Here is a 21,413-nt window from a genome sequence, read left to right as displayed (position 1 = left end):
CGGGAACTAAGAACTTTTTCAATAATACGGTTCTAGTACTTTATAAACCGACACTACACTGAATACCAGTTACTTTTAAATAAAAATGTGTTCTACTTCCTGAATTCTTCCTCACCTAATTTGCATATTTTAGTATATTACGGTCACACATAAGATAATACATGGGTGCATCTGAATGGCGATAAGGAAACATTTAATTTGAACTTTAAATATTACAAGAATGTCGGGTACCACAGGTAAATATAGCCATGAAGTGGAGGTGTTTTAGGATTTCCCGGAACAGGTAAAATGGCGTGAGTATTTTTCCTTTTTAGTCAAGAAATATTGATAAATGTTTTTGCCTGCTACATATTTTGCTTTTGAAAACTATATAATGACAAGCAATGTTAAGACACATTAGAATATTGTTGTGTATGTTGTTTTTCTAATGCAACGATCTACTGTAAAACTATTGATACCTCGAAATAACGAAAGTTCACAATGTTTGATCTAGAATAGAACATATGAAAGCGTATGTGTGGTTTAGTAACTTATATACGATAACAGCATATATGACATCATCTTAGGAAATGGTAAAAGAATTTCTCGAAATGTATGTATGTTAATTCAATAGATAATTTCCTCTATTTTGTTCCTATTTATTACCCCTTTTATAATATGTCATTTTAAAATATGATTCCTATCTGGTAGGAATACAATGACGATCTATCATATTTTTTATTTAAATTGACGGCAACATGTAACTGTTTCAGATGAAGATTTTTTTTTTAAGTAGCCAAAATAATTATTTTAAAGACAAACACCGTTTTATAAAGAGTATATATGTTGTTCGGTTCAAAATGTCATTCAATTACTACCAGGAAGTTGGTAAGTATCTCGGAATTTCCGTGCGACTACCGGGTTCAAAACACAGGTGTACTCGTTTGGCCTGTCAATACACCCTACTCGTACACGAGATGAATACCTGCAGTCAAGGTTCAATCACGACTGTGTGTGTTATACCCGACTGTGTCTGTTATACCAGACTGTATCTGTTATACCCGACTGTGTGTGTTATACCCGACTGTATCTGTTATACCCGACAGTGTCTGTTATACCCGACTGTGTCTGTTATATCCGACTGTATCTGTTATACCCGACTGTGTCTGTTATACCCGACTGTGTCTGTTATACCCGACTGTGTCTGTTATACCCGACTGTGTCTGTTATACCCGACTGTATCTGTTATACCCGACTGTGTCTGTTATACCCGACTGTGTCTTTTATACCCGACTGTACCTGTTATACCCGACTGTACCTGTTATACCCGACTGTGTCTGTTATACCCGACTGTATCTGTTATACCCGACTGTGTCTGTTATACCCGACTGTGTCTGTTATACCCGACTGTGTCTGTTATACCCGACTGTATCTGTTATACCCGACTGTATCTGTTATACCCGACTGTATCTGTTATACCCGACTGTGTCTGTTATACCCGACTGTATCTGTTATACCCGACTGTGTCTGTTATACCCGACTGTATCTGTTATACCCGACTGTGTCTGTTATACCCGACTGTCTGTTATACCCGACTGTGTCTGTTATACCCGACTGTGTCTGTTATACCCGACTGTATCTGTTATACCCGACTGTATCTGTTATACCCGACTGTATCTGTTATACCCGACTGTGTCTGTTATACCCGACTGTATCTGTTATACCCGACTGTGTCTGTTATACCCGACTGTGTCTGTTATACCCGACTGTGTCTGTTATACCCGACTGTATCTGTTATACCCGACTGTGTCTGTTATACCCGACTGTGTCTGTTATACCCGACTGTATCTGTTATACCCGACTGTGTCTGTTATACCCGACTGTGTCTGTTATACCCGACTGTGTCTGTTATACCCGACTGTATCTGTTATACCCGACTGTGTCTGTTATACCCGACTGTGTCTGTTATACCCGACTGTGTCTGTTATACCCGACTGTGTCTGTTATACCCGACTGTATCTGTTATACCCGACTGTATCTGTTATACCCGACTGTATCTGTTATACCCGACTGTATCTGTTATACCCGACTGTGTCTGTTATACCCGACTGTATCTGTTATACCCGACTGTGTCTGTTATACCCGACTGTATCTGTTATACCCGACTGTGTCTGTTATACCCGACTGTATCTGTTATACCCGACTGTGTCTGTTATACCCGCTATCTATACCGATGTGTCTGTTATACCCGACTGTATCTGTTATACCCGACTGTGTCTGTTATACCCGACTGTGTCTGTTATACCCGACTGTATCTGTTATACCCGACTGTGTCTGTTATACCCGACTGTGTCTGTTATACCCGACTGTGTCTGTTATACCCGACTGTGTCTGTTATACCCGACTGTGTCTTTTATACCCGACTGTATCTGTTATACCCGACTGTATCTGTTATACCCGACTGTGTCTGTTATACCCGACAGTGTCTGTTACACCCGACTGTGTCTGTTATACTCGACTGTGTGTGTTATACCCGACTGTGTCTGTTATACCCGACAGTGTCTGTTACACCCGACTGTGTCTGTTATACTCGACTGTGTCTGTTATACCCGACTGTGTCTGTTATACCCGACTGTGTCTGTTATACCCGACTGTATCTGTTATACCCGACTGTGTCTTTTATACCCGACTGTGTCTGTTATACCCGACTGTACCTGTTATACCCGACTGTGTCTGTTATACCCGACTGTGTCTGTTATACCCGACTGTGTCTGTTATACCCGACTGTATCTGTTATACCCGACTGTATCTGTTATACCCGACTGTGTCTGTTATACCCGACTGTATCTGTTATACCCGACTGTATCTGTTATACCCGACTGTATCTGTTATACCCGACTGTATCTGTTATACCCGACTGTGTCTGTTATACCCGACTGTGTCTGTTATACCCGACTGTATCTGTTATACCCGACTGTGTCTGTTATACCCGACTGTGTCTGTTATACCCGACTGTGTCTGTTATACCCGACTGTATCTGTTATACCCGACTGTGTGTGTTATACCCGACTGTGTCTGTTATACCCGACTGTGTCTGTTATACCCGACTGTATCTGTTATACCCGACTGTGTCTGTTATACCCGACTGTGTCTGTTATACCCGACTGTATCTGTTATACCCGACTGTATCTGTTATACCCGACTGTGTCTGTTATACCCGACTGTATCTGTTATACCCGACTGTATCTGTTATACCCGACTGTGTGTTATACCCGACTGTGTCTGTTATACCCGACTGTATCTGTTATACCCGACTGTGTCTGTTATACCCGACTGTATCTGTCTATACCCGACTGTGTCTGTTATACCCGACTGTATCTGTTTATACCCGACTGTGTCTGTTATACCCGACTGTGTCTGTTATACCCGACTGTGTCTGTTATACCCGACTGTTATTTGTTATACCCGACTGTAGTCTGTTATACCCGACTGTATCTGTTATACCCCGACTGTGTCTGTTATACCCGACTGTGTCTGTTATACCCGACTGTATCTGTTATACCCGACTGTGTCTGTTATACCCGACGTATCTGTTATACCCGACTGTGATCTGTTATACCCGACTGTATCTGTTATACCCGGACTGTGTCTGTTATACCCGACTGTGTCTGTTATACCCGACTGTGTCTGTTATACCCGACTGTATCTGTTATACCCGACTGTCTGTTAACCCGACTGTGTCGGTTATACCCGACTGTATCTGTTATACCCGACTGTATCTGTTATACCGACTTGTGTGTTATACCCGACTGTTCTGTATACCCGACTGTATCTGTTATACCCGACTGTATCTGGTTATACCCGACTGTGTCTGTTTACCGATGTATTGTTATACCTGACTGTACTGTTTTATACCCGACTGTGTCTGTTATACCGACTGTTCTTTTTATACCCGACTGTTCGTTTATACCGATGTATCTTTACCCGACTGTATCTGTTATACCCGACTGTTCTGTTATACCCGACTGTATCTGTATACGACTGTATCTTTATACCCGACTGTTGTATACCCGACTGTGTCTGTTATACCCGACTGTATCTGTTAACCCGACTGGTCTGTTATACCCGACTGTTCTGTTATACTCGACGTGTCTGTTTATACCCGACTGTGTGTGTTATACCCGACTGTATCTGTTTACCCACTGTTCTGTTATACCCGACTGTGTCTGTTATACCCGACTGTGTCTGTTATACCCGACTGTGTCTGTTATACCCGACTGTAGTCTGTTATACCCGACTGTGTCTGTTATACCCGACTGTGTCTGTTATACCCGACTGTGTCTGTTATACCCGACTGTATCTGTTATACCCGACTGTGTCTGTTATACCCGACTGTATCTGTTATACCCGACTGTGTCTGTTATACCCGACTGTGTCTGTTATACCCGACTGTGTCTGTTATACCCGACTGTGTCTGTTATACCCGACTGTGTCTGTTATACCCGACTGTGTCTGTTATACCCGACTGTGTCTGTTATACCCGACTGTGTCTGTTATACCCGACTGTGTCTGTTATACCCGACTGTGTCTGTTATACCCGACTGTGTCTGTTATACCCGACTGTATCTGTTATACCCGACTGTATCTGTTATACCCGACTGTATCTGTTATACCCGACTGTGTCTGTTATACCCGACTGTGTCTGTTATACCCGACTGTGTCTGTTATACCCGACTGTGTCTGTTATACCCGACTGTGTCTGTTATACCCGACTGTGTCTGTTTATACCCGACTGTGTCTGTTATACCCGACTGTATCTGTTATACCCGACTGTATCTGTTATACCCGACTGTATCTGTTATACCCGACTGTGTGTGTTATACCCGACTGTGTCTGTTATACCCGACTGTATCTGTTATACCCGACTGTATCTGTTATACCCGACTGTATCTGTTATACCCGACTGTGTCTGTTATACCCGACTGTGTGTGTTATACCCGACTGTATCTGTTATACCCGACTGTGTCTGTTATACCCGACTGTGTCTGTTATACCCGACTGTATCTGTTATACCCGACTGTGTCTGTTATACCCGACTGTATCTGTTATACCCGACTGTGTCTGTTATACCCGACTGTATCTGTTATACCCGACTGTGTCTGTTATACCCGACTGTGTCTGTTATACCCGACTGTATCTGTTATACCCGACTGTGTCTGTTATACCCGACTGTATCTGTTATACCCGACTGTATCTGTTATACCCGACTGTATCTGTTATACCCGACTGTGTGTGTTATACCCGACTGTGTCTGTTATACCCGACTGTGTCTGTTATACCCGACTGTGTCTGTTATACCCGACTGTATCTGTTATACCCGACTGTATCTGTTATACCCGACTGTGTCTGTTATACCCGACTGTATCTGTTATACCCGACTGTGTCTGTTATACCCGACTGTATGTGTTATACCCGACTGTATCTGTTATACCCGACTGTATCTGTTATACCCGACTGTATCTGTTATACCCGACTGTGTCTGTTATACCCGACTGTACCTGTTATACCCGACTGTATCTGTTATACCCGACTGTGTCTGTTATACCCGACTGTATCTGTTATACCCGACTGTGTCTGTTATACCCGACTGTGTCTGTTATACCCGACTGTCTGTTATACCCGACTGTATCTGTTATACCCGACTGTGTGTTATACCCGACTGTATCTGTTATACCCGACTGTATCTGTTATACCCGACTGTATCTGTTATACCCGACTGTGTCTGTTATACCCGACTGTGTCTGTTATACCCGACTGTGTCTGTTATACCCGACTGTGTCTGTTATACCCGACTGTATCTGTTATACCCGACTGTATCTGTTATACCCGACTGTGTCTGTTATACCCGACTGTGTCTGTTATACCCGACTGTGTCTGTTATACCCGACTGTGTCTGTTATACCCGACTGTATCTGTTATACCCGACTGTGTCTGTTATACCCGACTGTGTCTGTTATACCCGACTGTGTCTGTTATACCCGACTGTGTCTGTTATACCCGACTGTATCTGTTATACCCGACTGTGTCTGTTATACCCGACTGTGTCTGTTATACCCGACTGTGTCTGTTATACCCGACTGTGTCTGTTATACCCGACTGTATCTGTTATACCCGACTGTATCTGTTATACCCGACTGTGTCTGTTATACCCGACTGTGTCTGTTATACCCGACTGTGTCTGTTATACCCGACTGATCTGTTATACCCGACTGTTCGTTATACCCGACTGTAGCTGTTATACCCGACTGTTATCTGTTTATACCCGACTGGTCTGTTATACCCGACTGTGTCTGTTATACCCGACTGTAGTCTGTTATACCCGACTGTGTCTGTTATACCCGACTGTGTCTGTTATACCCGACTGTAGTCTGTTATACCCGACTGTATCTGTTATACCCGACTGTGTCTGTTATACCCGACTGTGTCTGTTATACCCGACTGTATCTGTTATACCCGACTGTGTGTGTTATACCCGACTGTGTGTGTTATACCCGACTGTATCTGTTATACCCGACTGTGATCTGTTATACACGACTGTGTCTGTTATCCCGACTGTATCTGTTACCCGACTGTGTCTGTTATACCCGACTGTGTCTGGTTATACCCGACTGTATCTGTTATACCCGACTGTGTCTGTTATACCCGACTGTGTCTGTTATACCCGACTGTATCTGTTATACCCGACTGTGTCTGTTATACCCGACTGTGTCTGTTATACCCGACTGTGTCTTTTATACCCGACTGTATCTGTTATACCCGACTGTATCTGTTATACCCGACTGTGTCTGTTATACCCGACTGTATCTGTTATACCCGACTGTATCTGTTATACCCGACTGTGTCTGTTATACCCGACTGTGTCTGTTATACCCGACTGTGTCTGTTATACCCGACTGTCTGTTATACCCGACTGTGTCTGTTATACCCGACTGTATCTGTTATACCCGACTGTGTCTGTTATACCCGACTGTATCTGTTATACCCGACTGTATCTGTTATACCCGACTGTGTCTGTTATACCCGACTGTACTCTGTTATACCCGACTGTGTCTGTTATACCCGACTGTATCTGTTATACCCGACTGTATCTGTTATACCCGACTGTATCTGTTATACCCGACTGTGTCTGTTATACCCGACTGTGTCTGTTATACCCGACTGTACCTGTTATACCCGACTGTGTCTGTTATACCCGACTGTTTATACCGACTGTATCTGTTATACCCGACTGTATCTGTTATACCCGACTGTGTGTGTTATACCCGACTGTGTCTGTTATACCCGACTGTGTCTGTTATACCCGACTGTGTCTGTTATACCCGACTGTGTCTGTTATACCCGACTGTGTCTGTTATACCCGACTGTATCTGTTATACCCGACTGTGTCTGTTATACCCGACTGTGTCTGTTATACTCGACTGTGTCTGTTATACCCGACTGTATCTGTTATACCCGACTGTGTCTGTTATACCCGACTGTGTCTGTTATACCCGACTGTGTCTGTTATACCCGACTGTATCTGTTATACCCGACTGTGTCTGTTATACCCGACTGTATCTGTTATACCCGACTGTATGTTATACCCGACTGTGTCTGTTATACCCGACTGTATCTGTTTTACTATTTACATACACTACCTTTTATGAAGTTCATGTGCCTAGATATCGTGAAGTTTTACCATAAATTTTGTTTGCTTCAACTGATCATAATTATAGAGAAATGTTTTATGTTTTTAATTTTCAAAATATTTTTTAAAAATATTTAAAAAAAAAATCAAAGTGTTAAGTTAGATCGCTTTTCTTCCTTACCTTTATAAATCTATTTATAACTGTTTACATATAGAAAGTCCTTTCCCCAGTAATCACATCTTTTGAGTGTAATTGATTTCTTGTGAGAACTTTACTGCAAGAGACGTCTACCACAGGGCCTTTCTGCCGTCAATGCCTTTTTCTGGTGGCCTGATTATGTAAACACCCAGGATACAGAAAGGCCTTGCGATAGATGTCTCGTGAATTTTTTGCCATTCCTTGATATCTACTGCAATAATACTATTTGTTAATTTCCAGTGCGGCCCCCATACCAGAGCTGCCTCCGGGGAAGACATACCACGCGTACATAGTGTACAAGACGGACTCGCCAGATAGCATAGTCGCTTTTGATATCGTGTCCTGTCTGGAGAGCCAGTATGGAATGGCATGCTGCATCCAGGACAGGGATTTCCTGCCTGGGTTAGCTATTGTTGACAACATCGATTTATTTCTTCAGAGATCATTTAAAATTGTTATTCTTCTGTCAGAAGCATCACTCGCGTCTCAATGGGTCGAACACGAATTGAACGTGGCACTGTACCTGCATTTGCAGAAAGACGGTGGTCTCCAACAGCAGATTATTCCGGTGAAACTGGATTCTTGTCAATTACCTCCCAAAATTGCGTTTATATATTCTATGAATACCGAGAATGTACCAAAGAAAATCTGGATGAAAAAACTCGCATTGGCAGTCAAATGTACAGAAGGATTGGAAAATCTGTACGGACGAGGAGAAGGACTGGAAAATCTGTACGGACGAGGAGAAGGACTGGAAAGTTTGTATGGACGAGACGTACCTCTTGTCGACTGCATATATTCTCGACATCAAAACGGTAAATCCTCAACGGAATACGGATTGTTTTAATATTTGATTTTGATAAATGTGTTAAAATCTAGAGAAATAATAATAAGGAAAGAAAGGCCCTATCTCTTTTGAATTGATCAATTTTGAAGATGCAACCGTGCTTTTTTATATGAAGTCATAATTTGGTTTATTTGGCGTCTAGATTGAAAGTAAATGCCTTAATTCCATCAACAAATACAAGAAGTCCTATGTATAAGCTGATGTGTCGGTGCCGCATTAAATCACGATGATGAGGTTGCAGCCATAGGGACCTGGCATGAATTGCCAGCCCATGCTCCACATGTTTAATGTATTATTTGTATTGAGATGCGACGAAAGCGTGTGGTCGAGGTTTTATTTTTCTTATTGTAATACATATACATATGGACCGAGCATTGGGACTTTGTGCCAAATCCCTATGGTTGCAGTGTGAACCTTATCCCTTGATGATTGAGATTCAGTACATCACATGACAAAATACTGACTTCACATTGGTTACACGCATTGGTTCTATGATAAGGCGAAAGTGTCCGCTCATCCAGTAACTATCAGGCGCTATTTCTATAGAGACATAACTCTTGCTATTATAGCGATTGAGTCAAATGACTAGTGCTGACAGGCCTTCCTGTGGTAAAAAAAAATTAAGTTGAATATTCAAATTAGCAAAGTAAACGTGAGTTAGATGTACTAAAATGGTATAACCGTCTTTTGAGGGCACTATGTTCTGATTGTGTGTGGTTTTTTTTTTTTTAAATAAGTTTATGAAGTCCAAAAAACACATGTCAAGGACACATCACCTTACTTGATTAACAGTTCATACCACAATGTGTGTGGCAAGCATTATATTTCCTTGCATTACAATTTGAAACAGTATCGGATTCACTCTAAATATTATTACTGTATCTAGATGAACAATGAAAAAGTTTCTTTTTTTGAGTACTTTTTAGTTTAGTTGTCTCAAAAAAAAAAAAAAAAAAAAAACATAAAGCATATCATATTTACAACATATTTACAAAATTGCATGACGTCACTGGTTACATATGTCAAAACATCCCACGTAGTTGATTAAAATATATATTATTATGCAATTTTTTTATTGTAACTTTCTTTTGCAGGAGAAAACGGTAGTCATGAAATGCAATTGTCAGAGGAAAGCCTTTGTGCTGTTGGTAATCTTATTTACGGCGGTACAAAAATTGCAAAGTGTTTTCGGGTCGGCCACAGTTACGTCATCACAACAGCGAAGGCGGCAAATCAGATTGGTAAAACGCATTATTAATACAGCACTTGTACTGCATAAGTAAAAATGTTCAGTGGACAAAGTCGACTTACTTAATCATCAAACAGAATTCACAATCTTTTCAAATCTCGGTACATAAAATATCTTCATATTGGCTTTAATCAAATATCGCACATTACTAAACATTCCTTTGTTACTCTCAATTCGGCCGCTCTAGATGTCCAGTCGATAGAAGGTCAAAGGTTACATTATATGTGGTCATGAAAACATTGGAACTATTTGTGTGAAATTGGAGAAGTCTTTGATACTCTTTCTTATATTATCTATGAACATATCAAAATATAGACTAATTATGATAATTAAAAACCAAATAAATGAAAAATAGCAATTAAGAACAATGCTATCATCACGAAACAATGATTCAAACACAAAATTTATTAAAAATGGGTTAAAGGTAAGATATGAACAAACATAGATTTGATTGGAGAATCCAGAAAAAAAGGACTTAAATGGAACATTGATAAATGCAATTTTTGGTAATTAAGTATAATTTTTGATGCTTTTTAACTGTCCTGCGTAAAACTAACGAGGAAAATTTACATTTTTTCAGGAAGTGTGGAAACACAGAGGATTGACGGTAGTGTTGAGTTTCCTTTGAATGCTAATTCAACAAGAAATAAAAAGAAATTTCGTCTGAAATCTTTGAAGTTCATGGACGAGGATCTTGATGTTGCAATCATAAAATTTGAGAAAACAATTTTCAGAAGACCGCCAAGGAGACTTTGCTTATCGTCAGATTCTGAATCATCTGCAAATTTTACAGACGTCTACCGAACGTGTGAGATGGGAAGTCCATGTATTGTTGATGGAAACTCAACAGTACGAGCCATGAGTCTAGAGGCTGGGGACGGAAGAAGGGCGGTTAAGGCTGTGAAGATGGCAGCATTACTAGGCGCACTTGGTCGGTCAGATTTACACGACTTTGCGAGGAAATTGTTTGAATGAACTTCTTATGTAATAATATTCAAAAGACAATTTTCATTGAAGGTGACCAACAAAAATAGATAATAATAATAAAAAAAAAGATTATCATTAAATGTTGCGATGATATATTCTGATTTTTAAATACTAGTAGTTTGGTCAAACTGTTTTCATTGTAGTTGTAAGTATCAATATGTTTTACTATAAACATAAATTAAAACTTAGTTGTGTCCTTTAGCTTCTGATATAGGGTTGAGAGGCATAGTCCAATACTTTATCACAATTCATACATTACAAACATAGAGAATTTATAGTTAGTCATTGCTTTGTATTGACATACGTGTAATTGACCTAGCATTGCCCTTTATAGAACATAAACATACCGTGCATTGTTTGTTAACATTACAAATGATCACGTGTCCATTCGTGAAATTGTTTTAATGACAAAACGATGACACTTTTGTCCCGGACAAACATTATTAGAATTGTGTGTGTTGGAATACCAAATTATTATTAGGGCCTTGAATCGAGGATACAGATGTCCTATAGTAAACGCTCTATCCTTCTGTCTGTCTGTCCTTACATTTTTGGCTATTACATTGGTATTTATTTACCAAATATATGAAACTTAGTTAAGATGTTTAGTTCACAAAAATGCACACTTAGCTAAAATGTCAAGGTCAAACGTCAAGGTAATCGGGCTCAAAGGTCAAGATCAAATTTTGCATTCCTTCACAGATAAACATTTTGTCATGATATAATGAAGCAAAGTTGTTCAGAATTAAACCAAGGAGTCTACTCACCAAAGGTCAAGGTCATCGAGTCAGATGTCAAGGTCAATGTTCAAGGTCAAATTTTGTAGTTTTTCACTGAATATTTTGTTATGACTTTTTAAAGTAAGGTTTGTTGGAATTTAACGAGGAGTCAACTTGCCAAAGATCTGGGTCATCGGGTCAAAGTCGCAGGGTCAAAGGTGAAGCTCAAATTTTGTAGTTCTTTACTAAAGAACATTTTGTAGTGACACCATGAAGAAGTATTTGTTAGAATTAAGCAAGGAGTCAACTTACCAAAGGTCATGGTCAGCAGGTCAAAGTCAAGGTGAAATTTAATAACTTTTTATTGATGAATATTTTGTTAAGACACTAAATATAGTATGTAGCAATGTTGGTTAGATTTTAACTAGTAGTCAACTGACCAAAGGTCAAGGTCACATGGTCAAAGGTCAAGGTTAAATTGGTATCTTTCCACTGATGAATGTTTTGTTATGATGCTTTGAAGAAATGTTGGTTCGAATTAAATGAGTGAACTGACTAAAGGTCAAGGTCACAGGATCAAACGCCAAAGTCAAATTTCATAAATTTTAACTGATGAACCTTTATTATGACAATATGAAGCAATGTTTGTTGGAATTAAACAAGGAGTCAACTGACCAAAGCTCAAAGTCACTGGGTCAAAAGTCAAAGTCCCTGGGTCAAAGGTCATGGACAAAAATTGTATATTTTGCTGATGAAGGCTTTTTATGGTCCAGTATCTATTCACTGAGGAACATTTTGTGATGCCGTGATGCTTCAAAATTGTCCACAATTAAACAAGGAGTCTACTGACCAAAGCTCAAGTTAACTGGGTCAAAATTCAAGGTCAATGGGTCAAAGGTCTGGGGAAAATATTGTATATTTTTACTGATGAAGATTGTTTAAAATTCCGATTTTTCACTGATGAACATTTTGTTGTGACACTATGAAGCGATGTTGGTTCATTACAACAAGGAGTCAACTGACGTAAGGTCAAGGTCAATTGGCCAAAGGTCAAGGTCCAATTTTGTACCTTTTCACTGATGAACATTTTGAAAACTAGTTTGAGTTCATTTTTGTACAGGACAACGCACTGATCTTTATGATCAAGGCACATATATGATTTTTTCTTCTAGGCTGAACTTTGAAATAGACAGAGTCTATTCGTTATTTTGCATTGTGTCCATCACGAACATTTTTCAAAGATATGATTTAAATATTTGCAATCGTATCAATAGATATTGTTTAATCGTACATTTTATTATTTATGACTATAAACAACTGCTGTAGCATATAACGACATTCAAAAATACATTGAATTCTATGGAAACATCATTTAAACATGCGGTTATGTAGCTCTTTTACGGCATGCCCTAGAATAGCTCAATAAAAAATGCCCATAGAGCTGCTATCCCCGTAAAATTACGTTTTGCTGGTCGCGTGCTATCCCCGTAAAATTACGTTTTAGTCCCTCCATAGTGGAATCCCCGCCTGAAGTAATCAATTTTGTAAAAAATGATTAAAAATTACATAAAAACTTACATTTGAAGTAAGTTTAGATTCCTATCTAAGTACGAACCATACAAGAAAACCAAACTCGTAATCACAAGTGAGAAATACGGTCGTTTGTTTGAGAAACATGGTATTTCCCCAAAACGGCGGTATTTTTAGCCCACAAAACGTCACCAAAAGCAGGGATGTGTATTCTAATTAATTACGTCATATCTCCGGGATTTCCGCGCTGAAAATGGCCGACACAGATGTGCAGATTTCCACACGTTTACACAGTATGTTACTCGTTCAGATGTGATTTTCATGCATCGTAAACAATTATCAATGTTCATTTGTTTCAAAATAATATATATAGATATTCGTATTATGTTTAAAGCTGCGGAATCCCGCAGAATAACGATTTCTATGATAACTAATTGGATAAGCACGCAGTGATAATGACGTCACTGAAACTGCGGTGTCGACCCGAGGTCTGCACAGTTAGCTTGCATTTTGCGTTGTTCCATAATATCTATCGCGTTTTGAGACTATTAAATGTCTGAAACTCGAACACTAAAGCCTTATGTTGTATTTTATCATGAAAGAGCACGTAAATATGTCAAAGTGAATGTGTTTACTGCATTTATTTATGATCACTCTGTATATTCCTTTGTCGTATCGAATGTAAACAAACATGGCGGACAGCATTTTATCGGACGACTTGATCAATGTTTTACCGGAATTTCGAGATTTATTTGAGGAGATTTTTAACGACAACGATAGTGATGAGTTTGAGGGATACGAGATGGATGATGTTGAGGAGATTGACCAGCCTTTTGACGCCTTCGCAGAAGAAAATTGGAGACGTGGTAGACTGGCAGAGACGTCTACTTTCACTTTCACCGCAGACCCGGGAGTGACCCTGGAACAAAACCAACGGACTCACCTGGACTACTTCAAAGAGTTTGTTTCGGAAGACATTATTTCAACCATTGTTCAAGAAACCAACAGATATGCAGCTGATTTCCTAGCCAGTCATGGAACGCTTCCAGTCCATTCACGCCTTAGGAAATGGAGTCCAGTTAGCAACAACGAGATGAAGGCATTTCTTGGGATGATCATTGCTATGGGGCTAGTGACGCAGGCGAACATCCAAGATTACTGGTCTTCTGATCCTGTTGTGAGTACTCCATTTTTTGGGACTGTGATGTCTAGGGATCGATTTTTAAGCATCATGAGCTTCCTGCATCTCTCGGACAACAACATGGCTCTTCAGAGGGGGCAGGAGAACTATTCTCCACTACAAAAGCTTGGAAGTCCATATCAGAAGATTCTGGAGAACTTTGAGAGGGTGTATACACCACACCAGGAGTTGGCCATAGATTAGGGCATGATACCTTGGCGAGGGAATTTGCATTTCAGAGTTTATAGTCCAGACAAACCAACAAAATATGGCATAAAGGTTTACATGTTGTGTGACTCGGCAAATGGATATTGCTCAAGGCTAGAGCTGTTTACTGGGAGGGAGTGTCGACCTGTGCCCTCAGAATATGGAGTGACCTATGATTTGGTGATGCGTCTCATTCAACCCTACTTGAACAAAGGATATAAACTGTTCACTGACAATTATTTCACCAGTCCTCATTTGTACTATAACTTATACTTGAATGCTACATTAGCATGTGGAACTCTACGCAGTAACAGAAAAGGTGTTCCCAGGATGTTGAGGGAGACTCGTCCAATTGATGGGAATACAGTCACGTTCAACAATGGAGTTTTGACCGCTGTTAAGTTTGCTGACAAGAAGGATGTGTACCTTCTTACAACTATTCATGAAGGTATGTTGATTGACACTTGTCAGATGAAATAAAACCTTTTTTTAAGTTATCAGGAAAGTGCTTAAAACAGAAAAAGCATCATTTTCTTCCAGTTCTAAGAATATATTTTAATGAAATTTTTCCCTTAAAGTTTTTTTTTATATGTAGAGTAAGGGATATACTTTTATTGCCTTTTAAATGTATTACCAAATGTATACACATACTGCTCAGTACATGTACGGATTGACAAAACAAACGTATATATATTATTGATCAATATTTGGGTAGGCTTAGCACAGGTTATATTATCTTGAATATATTCATATTTTGAACTTGTTATACATTTATCAATATCACCTGATGCTTATTAACCATTTAATTTTTTTTACTTTATCAGGTAAAATGGTTCCAACAGGGAAGAGAGACTATGAGGGAAATGTTGTTTGGAAGCCGGATTGCGTGCTGGACTACAATAAATACATGGGGGCCGTCGACAGATGTGACCAAATGGTGACTTATGGATCCTTTCAACGGAAAACTTTGAAGTGGTGGAAGAAGGTAAATTGAATCAGATTAGAAATTTAACACGTATTTGTAAACATTTTTTAGATTAATGTATTGATTTCGAGTTCTAGCTTTTATACCTTATATTTTCAAAGTAGAGAACTGGCTATTCTGAAATTCTAGTGTGATCAGTGTTGGAAATTGCTGTACATTAGACACCTTTACAAATGTACATGTATATATATATGCAGTAAATTTATTCTGGTATAATTTGTTCCTAATTTCTTTTCTTTTTTTCGAAGGTGTTCTTCCATACTCTTGGCCTGGCTGTTCTCAATGCCTACCACATCTACAAGCACAGAGAGGATCATCCTGTTCCTCATCGTTTATTTAGGAGGCAGCTTGTAGCTCAGCTTGTTGAAGACTCCGGAGTGACTGGTCCAGAAGCCTCAGGACGACGAAGAGCAGCCCCTGAAGTTCTGCAGCGTCTCAGTGCCAGACATTTCCCTTGCCACCTACCACCAACAGGGAAAAAGGTCCATGCCCAACGTCGGTGTATCGTTTGTGGTCCTGCTGAGGCAGATATCTTCAGGACACAGAACCCTGGTGTGAAGGTGCCAAACAGGACTGGACATGACACCAATTTTCAGTGTAGGCAATGCAAAGTTGCACTGTGTATCACACCATGTTTCGAGCTGTATCATACTGTGTCGGACTATACTTTGGCCTACAGAAGACACCATCATACTGCAGTCAGGAACCAGACCTTGGACAGGAGGAGTGATATATTGTACATGTATACACTAAACACCCAAACAACAGTGTCAGATATCGATGATATTTGGCCTTGAAAGTAATCCTTTTCATCAGTGCTGCTATTATATATTACATAATGTAGTTATTTAAGAGGCGTAAAGATCTAGTGTTATTCATTTATAGCTATAATGTAATTGTGAGATTTAACAATTCGCAAGTATGAGAGTGTATCTTTGTACCACAGCATCGTACACCTTGTTACAGAAACAACTTTTCAACATAGATGTATATTTAGAAATAATTATGTTAATTTATGAAGTTATTTAAGAGGTTATATACTGCATAGGGAAATGTCAAGGAATATGACCTAATGTTAAAGGGGCCTTAAGGCCTACTATTAATGTTAAGGTTTCATTTATGGAGGGCCATGCACTTCAGGTTTGTAATCAATTAGCTCCCTTGAATTTGCCATAGATGATCTCCCTTGAATATTTCCAATATTACTTTTAGTGTTTTCAACAGTGAAAGAAGTGGCAAATTAAAGTTGTTTGTTGTTTTAATTTCATTCTATATTTGATTTGTTAAATTTTTGTCACTAAACTAAATCCTCAAAGGATGGCAGAATTTCATGAATTTGTCTTTGTTATTTTTTGTTTACATGATTACATTTTGATCAAGTGCTTATTTAAATGGTCAAATCCATTAAAAACATGTTAAAAACCTGAACTGTCACATACTCAGTGTGTTACAGGGATGCATCTGAATAATTTAAAACAATAAAAAAATTGGAGTATAAAAATAAGTTAAATCTCAAACAATTCAGCACTGGCAGGTACCAAGGATGAAACAATGCAGCAGCTCTAGGGTTAAAACATGTGTACCTATGTGCCAGACTATAACATTACGCAATGCACAATCAAATGACGTCATAATTAACGTAACGTCATACTTAGCGGAACAGTTGAAGACAGTTCAAATTGGCGACGTAAAAAAGTTGGCATTCCAAGGGTTAAGTTTTTGTCCATATCATTGTCTCCTTTTTTTCTCTGCAATATTACTGTTTTGTAAGTAATCCCCTTTTGTTGATGTATTAGGTTTACAGTCAGGCATAAATATTTTTTGAATAGTTTTTTCTTGAAGCATTTTGGGTAAAACAGTTATTTATTTATGTTTGATGTTCTTGATAACTAGTTGTAATTCAGTTTTTATAAAATACTATATATATCTTGATAAACATCATTTCTGCGTATTTGTTGGTATTTGTGTGGAATTGAATTCTTAATTGTGGTTAACTCATGTATCGAAGTATTTTTCTTTGTCGATTTCTTAAATAGAGTATTACTATCTATAAGAATTTGATTCCTTTTATTCCGAATAACATTTATTGCTGTCAAGTTTGATTTAAAAAATGTACGAGGACTTACCATTCACTTTTAACATAACATTTCCAAATACTTTGTGGCGTAGACATCTTGTTTAACATCTTGTTTAACATCTTGTTGATAAAGCTTTGGAATACCATTTAAATTGATAGCTTCTAGATTAAACAAGAACAAATGAAGTGCATGATCATAAATCTTCCATCAAAGTCTTGTACAAAGTATTTACCAAATACATTCCCATTGTGTAAGTTAGATAGGAGTATTCTATATATATATATATATACATTGTATGTATTTTTTACGTATTTACTTAGTATGAACACATCAATATCTACCATATTTATTCCCCATTAGCTGTGCTTTTACAGCAGGTCTTTCTACTGACGGGGTTGATTTTCGCATCCCATATAAAAATCAATATCATCAGGTTTATTTCTATTCTTATACATTTATGGAATACATCTTGCTTCTTTTTCAAAACGTACCGTAGATAGTATTTGTGATCTAAAGATAAGCTCTTTATCCTCATGATGTCTGGTTTTCCATATTTACATACAATTTTTCAATGTTTTGATTTCCCCCTCTATATCTATATCATATCCATGGTGGATACCAAACGTTTTCCCTTATTTTTTCGTCCGTTTTATTTTATCAAAAATGGGTTCCCATCTTCCCAGATAGATTGCTTCTGTTTTGTCATACTTGATTTTCGAACCTGAAGCTTTCTCATATATTATGAATAATTCTAATGATTTTGATGGATTCTTCTGTTCTATGTATGTGTTGTAGAAGTCATCAGCAAGTCCATTTAAATTTACTTCTGAACAGTCTGTATTAGGCAATTGTATTCCTTTTTAATAATTAGACGTAATTAGACATGTCACTGATCACTATCAACTAGCCAGGAAAACGCTGGTCTGTGAATATATTTAATACATTACCCATATTGCTCTTAATCTGTAACACTCATTTTATTTAATATGATATAACTTATACCAGTATTATAATTGTAATTGCATGTTTCCCCTATCGTACTTGCGTGCGAATACAGTTTTTGAGTTTGTGTGTCTGGTTGTTTATAAGAACAAGAAGGTCTGTATATATGTACATATATTTAATATAATGCAATTACCGGTAATTGAAGAATTTGTATAAATATATGATACATATATTATTGTACCTGCGTGGCAGTACACTTGTCCGTCTGTATATCTGTCTGTCTTTTCGTCCGTCTGTCTGTCTGATGGTTTTATAAGGATAAGGATGTCTGTATATATACATGTATATTTGTATTGTACCTGCGTGGCATTACGTTTGTCCATGTGTCTGTCTGTCTGTCTGTCTGTCTGTTTGATTCATAAGGATAAGGTCTGGGTATATAGTTTGATATTCGCTCTCGCTTCTGTTGGCCCGTGTCTATACCTGCCTGTCTTTAAGTTTGTGCTGCCGTGTCATAGTGTTCGCGTCCCGGTGTATCAAACATGAAAGGCTTATCGTGCGAGTATAATTCTGTACGGTTTTTCTGTCTGGTTGTCTGTAATGTCTGTCTGCGTCGTGTATGTCTATTTGTGGCTATCTTTATTGTTTGACAATTTTTGCTCTTATGTTCAACTCGGCTACCTTAGTTATAAAATAAACAAAATACAACAAATTATGTGAAAAAATGTAATATTCAATCATGACCCAATGAACTGTTCAGCTTTAATTTAGATGATTTGAATATTCAAAAACTTTTAAATAGAATCTCAATTTATATGTTTTTATTAAGTATAAGTTATTCAGCAGCAATTTTAAGAAGTTAAGCTGCCGATCCTCCTTCTATTGAAGGATACACGTGTAATGACTAAAAGTATCTTTTTACTTTTGAAACAAATGACAAGTCTTTTTATTATTTTACTCTTATGTTCTTGTAAATATTTTTGTATGTTTGTTACAAATAATATAGCCAGTGTAACCCATACCAGTTCCAAGATTTTTTACTTCTGTCCTCTTGCCTTCTCTGTACATGTGTCACAAATTTCAAGTTTGCAATACATGTAGCAAAATGTGCATTGATTTAGTCTTGTACAGAATGGCAATCGGGACTTATTATTTTAAAGTGTATGGCAAATTAATTTTTGGTAATTATATTTGGTCACCGACTTACATCTTACTTTTTATCATTTTGTTATGTAGTATTCGAAAATTTCCTACACTATACCAGAAAACGATGTTGATTATCTTCTGTGCTCAGAAATGTATCTAAATAATCCTAGTTTCATTATTGTTTTTATCCTACTCCTGTGTAATGACATAGAAACCAATCCCGGACCTGAACATGAACACAATGAACTGTCGTTTTTTCACCTTAATGCAAGGAGTGTACGCAACAAAATATCTGATATTCAATTATATTACTAACTGAAACACATTTAGATGAAAATATTTTAAACTCTGAACTTATGATCGATGGATATTCTGAACCACTCAGACTTGATAGGAACTGTTTTGGGGGTGGTGTCATGGTGTATATATCAAACGATGTTCATTACAAACGCAGGATGGATTTAGAATTTGATGGTGGCGAAATCATCTGGGTAGAATTAAAGTTTACTAACTGTTTATATCTTATTTGTGCGGTTTATCGCCCTGAAGGATCAAATATACCATTTTGGGATAATTTCCAATCATGTATTGAGACTGCGCTAGGTATTAGTTCTAACATTATTATACTTGGTGACATTAATATTGATTTGCTTAGAATTCGAAATCATAGACTCAATGAACTAATACTTCATTTTAATCTAACAAACGTAATACAAGAACCTACTCGTGTCACTGCTCGTTCTAGTACACTTATTGACCCTATACTTGTAAGTGATACTGTTAATATTTTAGAAGACTCTGTTATCCCTGTCGAAAACGAAGTAAGTGATCACTCTGTCACACATATTGTTGTACAATTACCGGGTAAGATTTTCAAAACATATCAACGAGATGTTTGGATATATAAAAATGCTGATTATGAAAAGTTTAATAGTCTTATTAGAGAGTTTCCATGGCAAGATAGGATGGAAAACTGTACTGTAGACGAAGCATGTGAACTATTTAATAATTCTTTCCCCACCTTTGCTAACATGTGTATACCTAAGAAAACTGTAACTATAAGGAAATCTGACAAACCATGGTTTAATTCAGAACTACGCAAAGAGATCAGGAAAAGGGACAGATTCCATAAAAAAAAGCACGCAAATCTAATCGTCCGGTTGACATACTGAAATTCAAACAACAGCGAAACAGGGTAAATAACATGAAAAAAACTGCTAAATTATCGTTTTTCGAAAATATAAATGGTATTACACTGTATAAACAATTTTGCCGTACATGATTCTAAGTCTTATTGGAAACTAATGCATCGTTTAATTGGAAAATCGGGTAAATCGGAATCAACTCCTTCACTATACGACAGTACTAAAGGTGAATTGGTATATGATAATAAGAAGAAAGCTGATTTGTTGAACTCTTTCTTTTGATCCATATCTGAAATTATTGATGAACCAATTGATATTCCTGAATTTACATCAAGAGGTAATAATACTATTGAAAATATTATTGTATCTGTTAGTGAAGTAAAGGATATTCTTTTGAATCTTGAATTAAACAAAGCTACTGGTAAAGATACTATTAGTCATGAAATGTTGAAAAATACTGCTGAAACTGTATGCATTCCCTTACAGTTATTATTTAATTTATCCTTAACTCAATGTAAGTTTCCTAATCA

The 21,413-nt window shown here is 37.8% G+C and overlaps 3 protein-coding genes across 3 annotated transcripts; all 3 read left to right on the top strand.

Annotated features, from left to right (window-relative positions):
* Nucleotides 1–166: 166 nt before the first annotated feature.
* LOC117327705 lies at nucleotides 167–13,765 on the top strand. Its single transcript, XM_033884822.1, has 4 exons — nucleotides 167–293; nucleotides 8,106–8,680; nucleotides 9,807–9,953; nucleotides 10,542–13,765. Exons 1-4 carry the CDS (start codon nucleotides 289–291, stop codon nucleotides 10,934–10,936), a joined length of 1,122 nt encoding a protein of 373 aa, XP_033740713.1. The 5' UTR covers nucleotides 167–288; the 3' UTR covers nucleotides 10,937–13,765.
* A 123-nt stretch (nucleotides 13,766–13,888) lies between these two features.
* LOC117328381 (piggyBac transposable element-derived protein 4-like) lies at nucleotides 13,889–14,581 on the top strand. The gene has a single exon (XM_033885908.1). It carries the CDS (start codon nucleotides 13,889–13,891, stop codon nucleotides 14,579–14,581), a length of 693 nt encoding a protein of 230 aa, XP_033741799.1.
* Nucleotides 14,582–14,630: 49 nt separating this feature from the next.
* Nucleotides 14,631–16,900, top strand: LOC117327706 (piggyBac transposable element-derived protein 4-like). Its single transcript, XM_033884823.1, has 3 exons — nucleotides 14,631–15,032; nucleotides 15,409–15,569; nucleotides 15,818–16,900. Exons 1-3 carry the CDS (start codon nucleotides 14,663–14,665, stop codon nucleotides 16,364–16,366), a joined length of 1,080 nt encoding a protein of 359 aa, XP_033740714.1. The 5' UTR covers nucleotides 14,631–14,662; the 3' UTR covers nucleotides 16,367–16,900.
* Nucleotides 16,901–21,413: the final 4,513 nt, after the last annotated feature.

This window comes from Pecten maximus, chromosome 5, assembly GCF_902652985.1.
Source record: "Pecten maximus chromosome 5, xPecMax1.1, whole genome shotgun sequence".
In the NCBI taxonomy this organism is placed as follows: Eukaryota; Metazoa; Mollusca; class Bivalvia; order Pectinida; family Pectinidae; genus Pecten; species Pecten maximus.
This window is presented reverse-complemented; position numbering and strand designations above follow the sequence as displayed.

Coding starts and splice junctions, on each gene's coding strand:
- LOC117327705 (XM_033884822.1), top strand. Junction 8,681..9,806: donor ATATTCTCGACATCAAAACG/GTAAATCCTCAA, acceptor TTTCTTTTGCAG/GAGAAAACGGTAGTCATGAA. Junction 9,954..10,541: donor GAAGGCGGCAAATCAGATTG/GTAAAACGCATT, acceptor ACATTTTTTCAG/GAAGTGTGGAAACACAGAGG.
- LOC117328381 (XM_033885908.1), top strand. CDS start 13,889: ATGGCGGACAGCATTTTATCGGACGACTTGATCAATGTTTTACCGGAA.
- LOC117327706 (XM_033884823.1), top strand. CDS start 14,663: ATGTTGTGTGACTCGGCAAATGGATATTGCTCAAGGCTAGAGCTGTTT. Junction 15,033..15,408: donor TCTTACAACTATTCATGAAG/GTATGTTGATTG, acceptor TTACTTTATCAG/GTAAAATGGTTCCAACAGGG. Junction 15,570..15,817: donor CTTTGAAGTGGTGGAAGAAG/GTAAATTGAATC, acceptor TTTTTTTCGAAG/GTGTTCTTCCATACTCTTGG.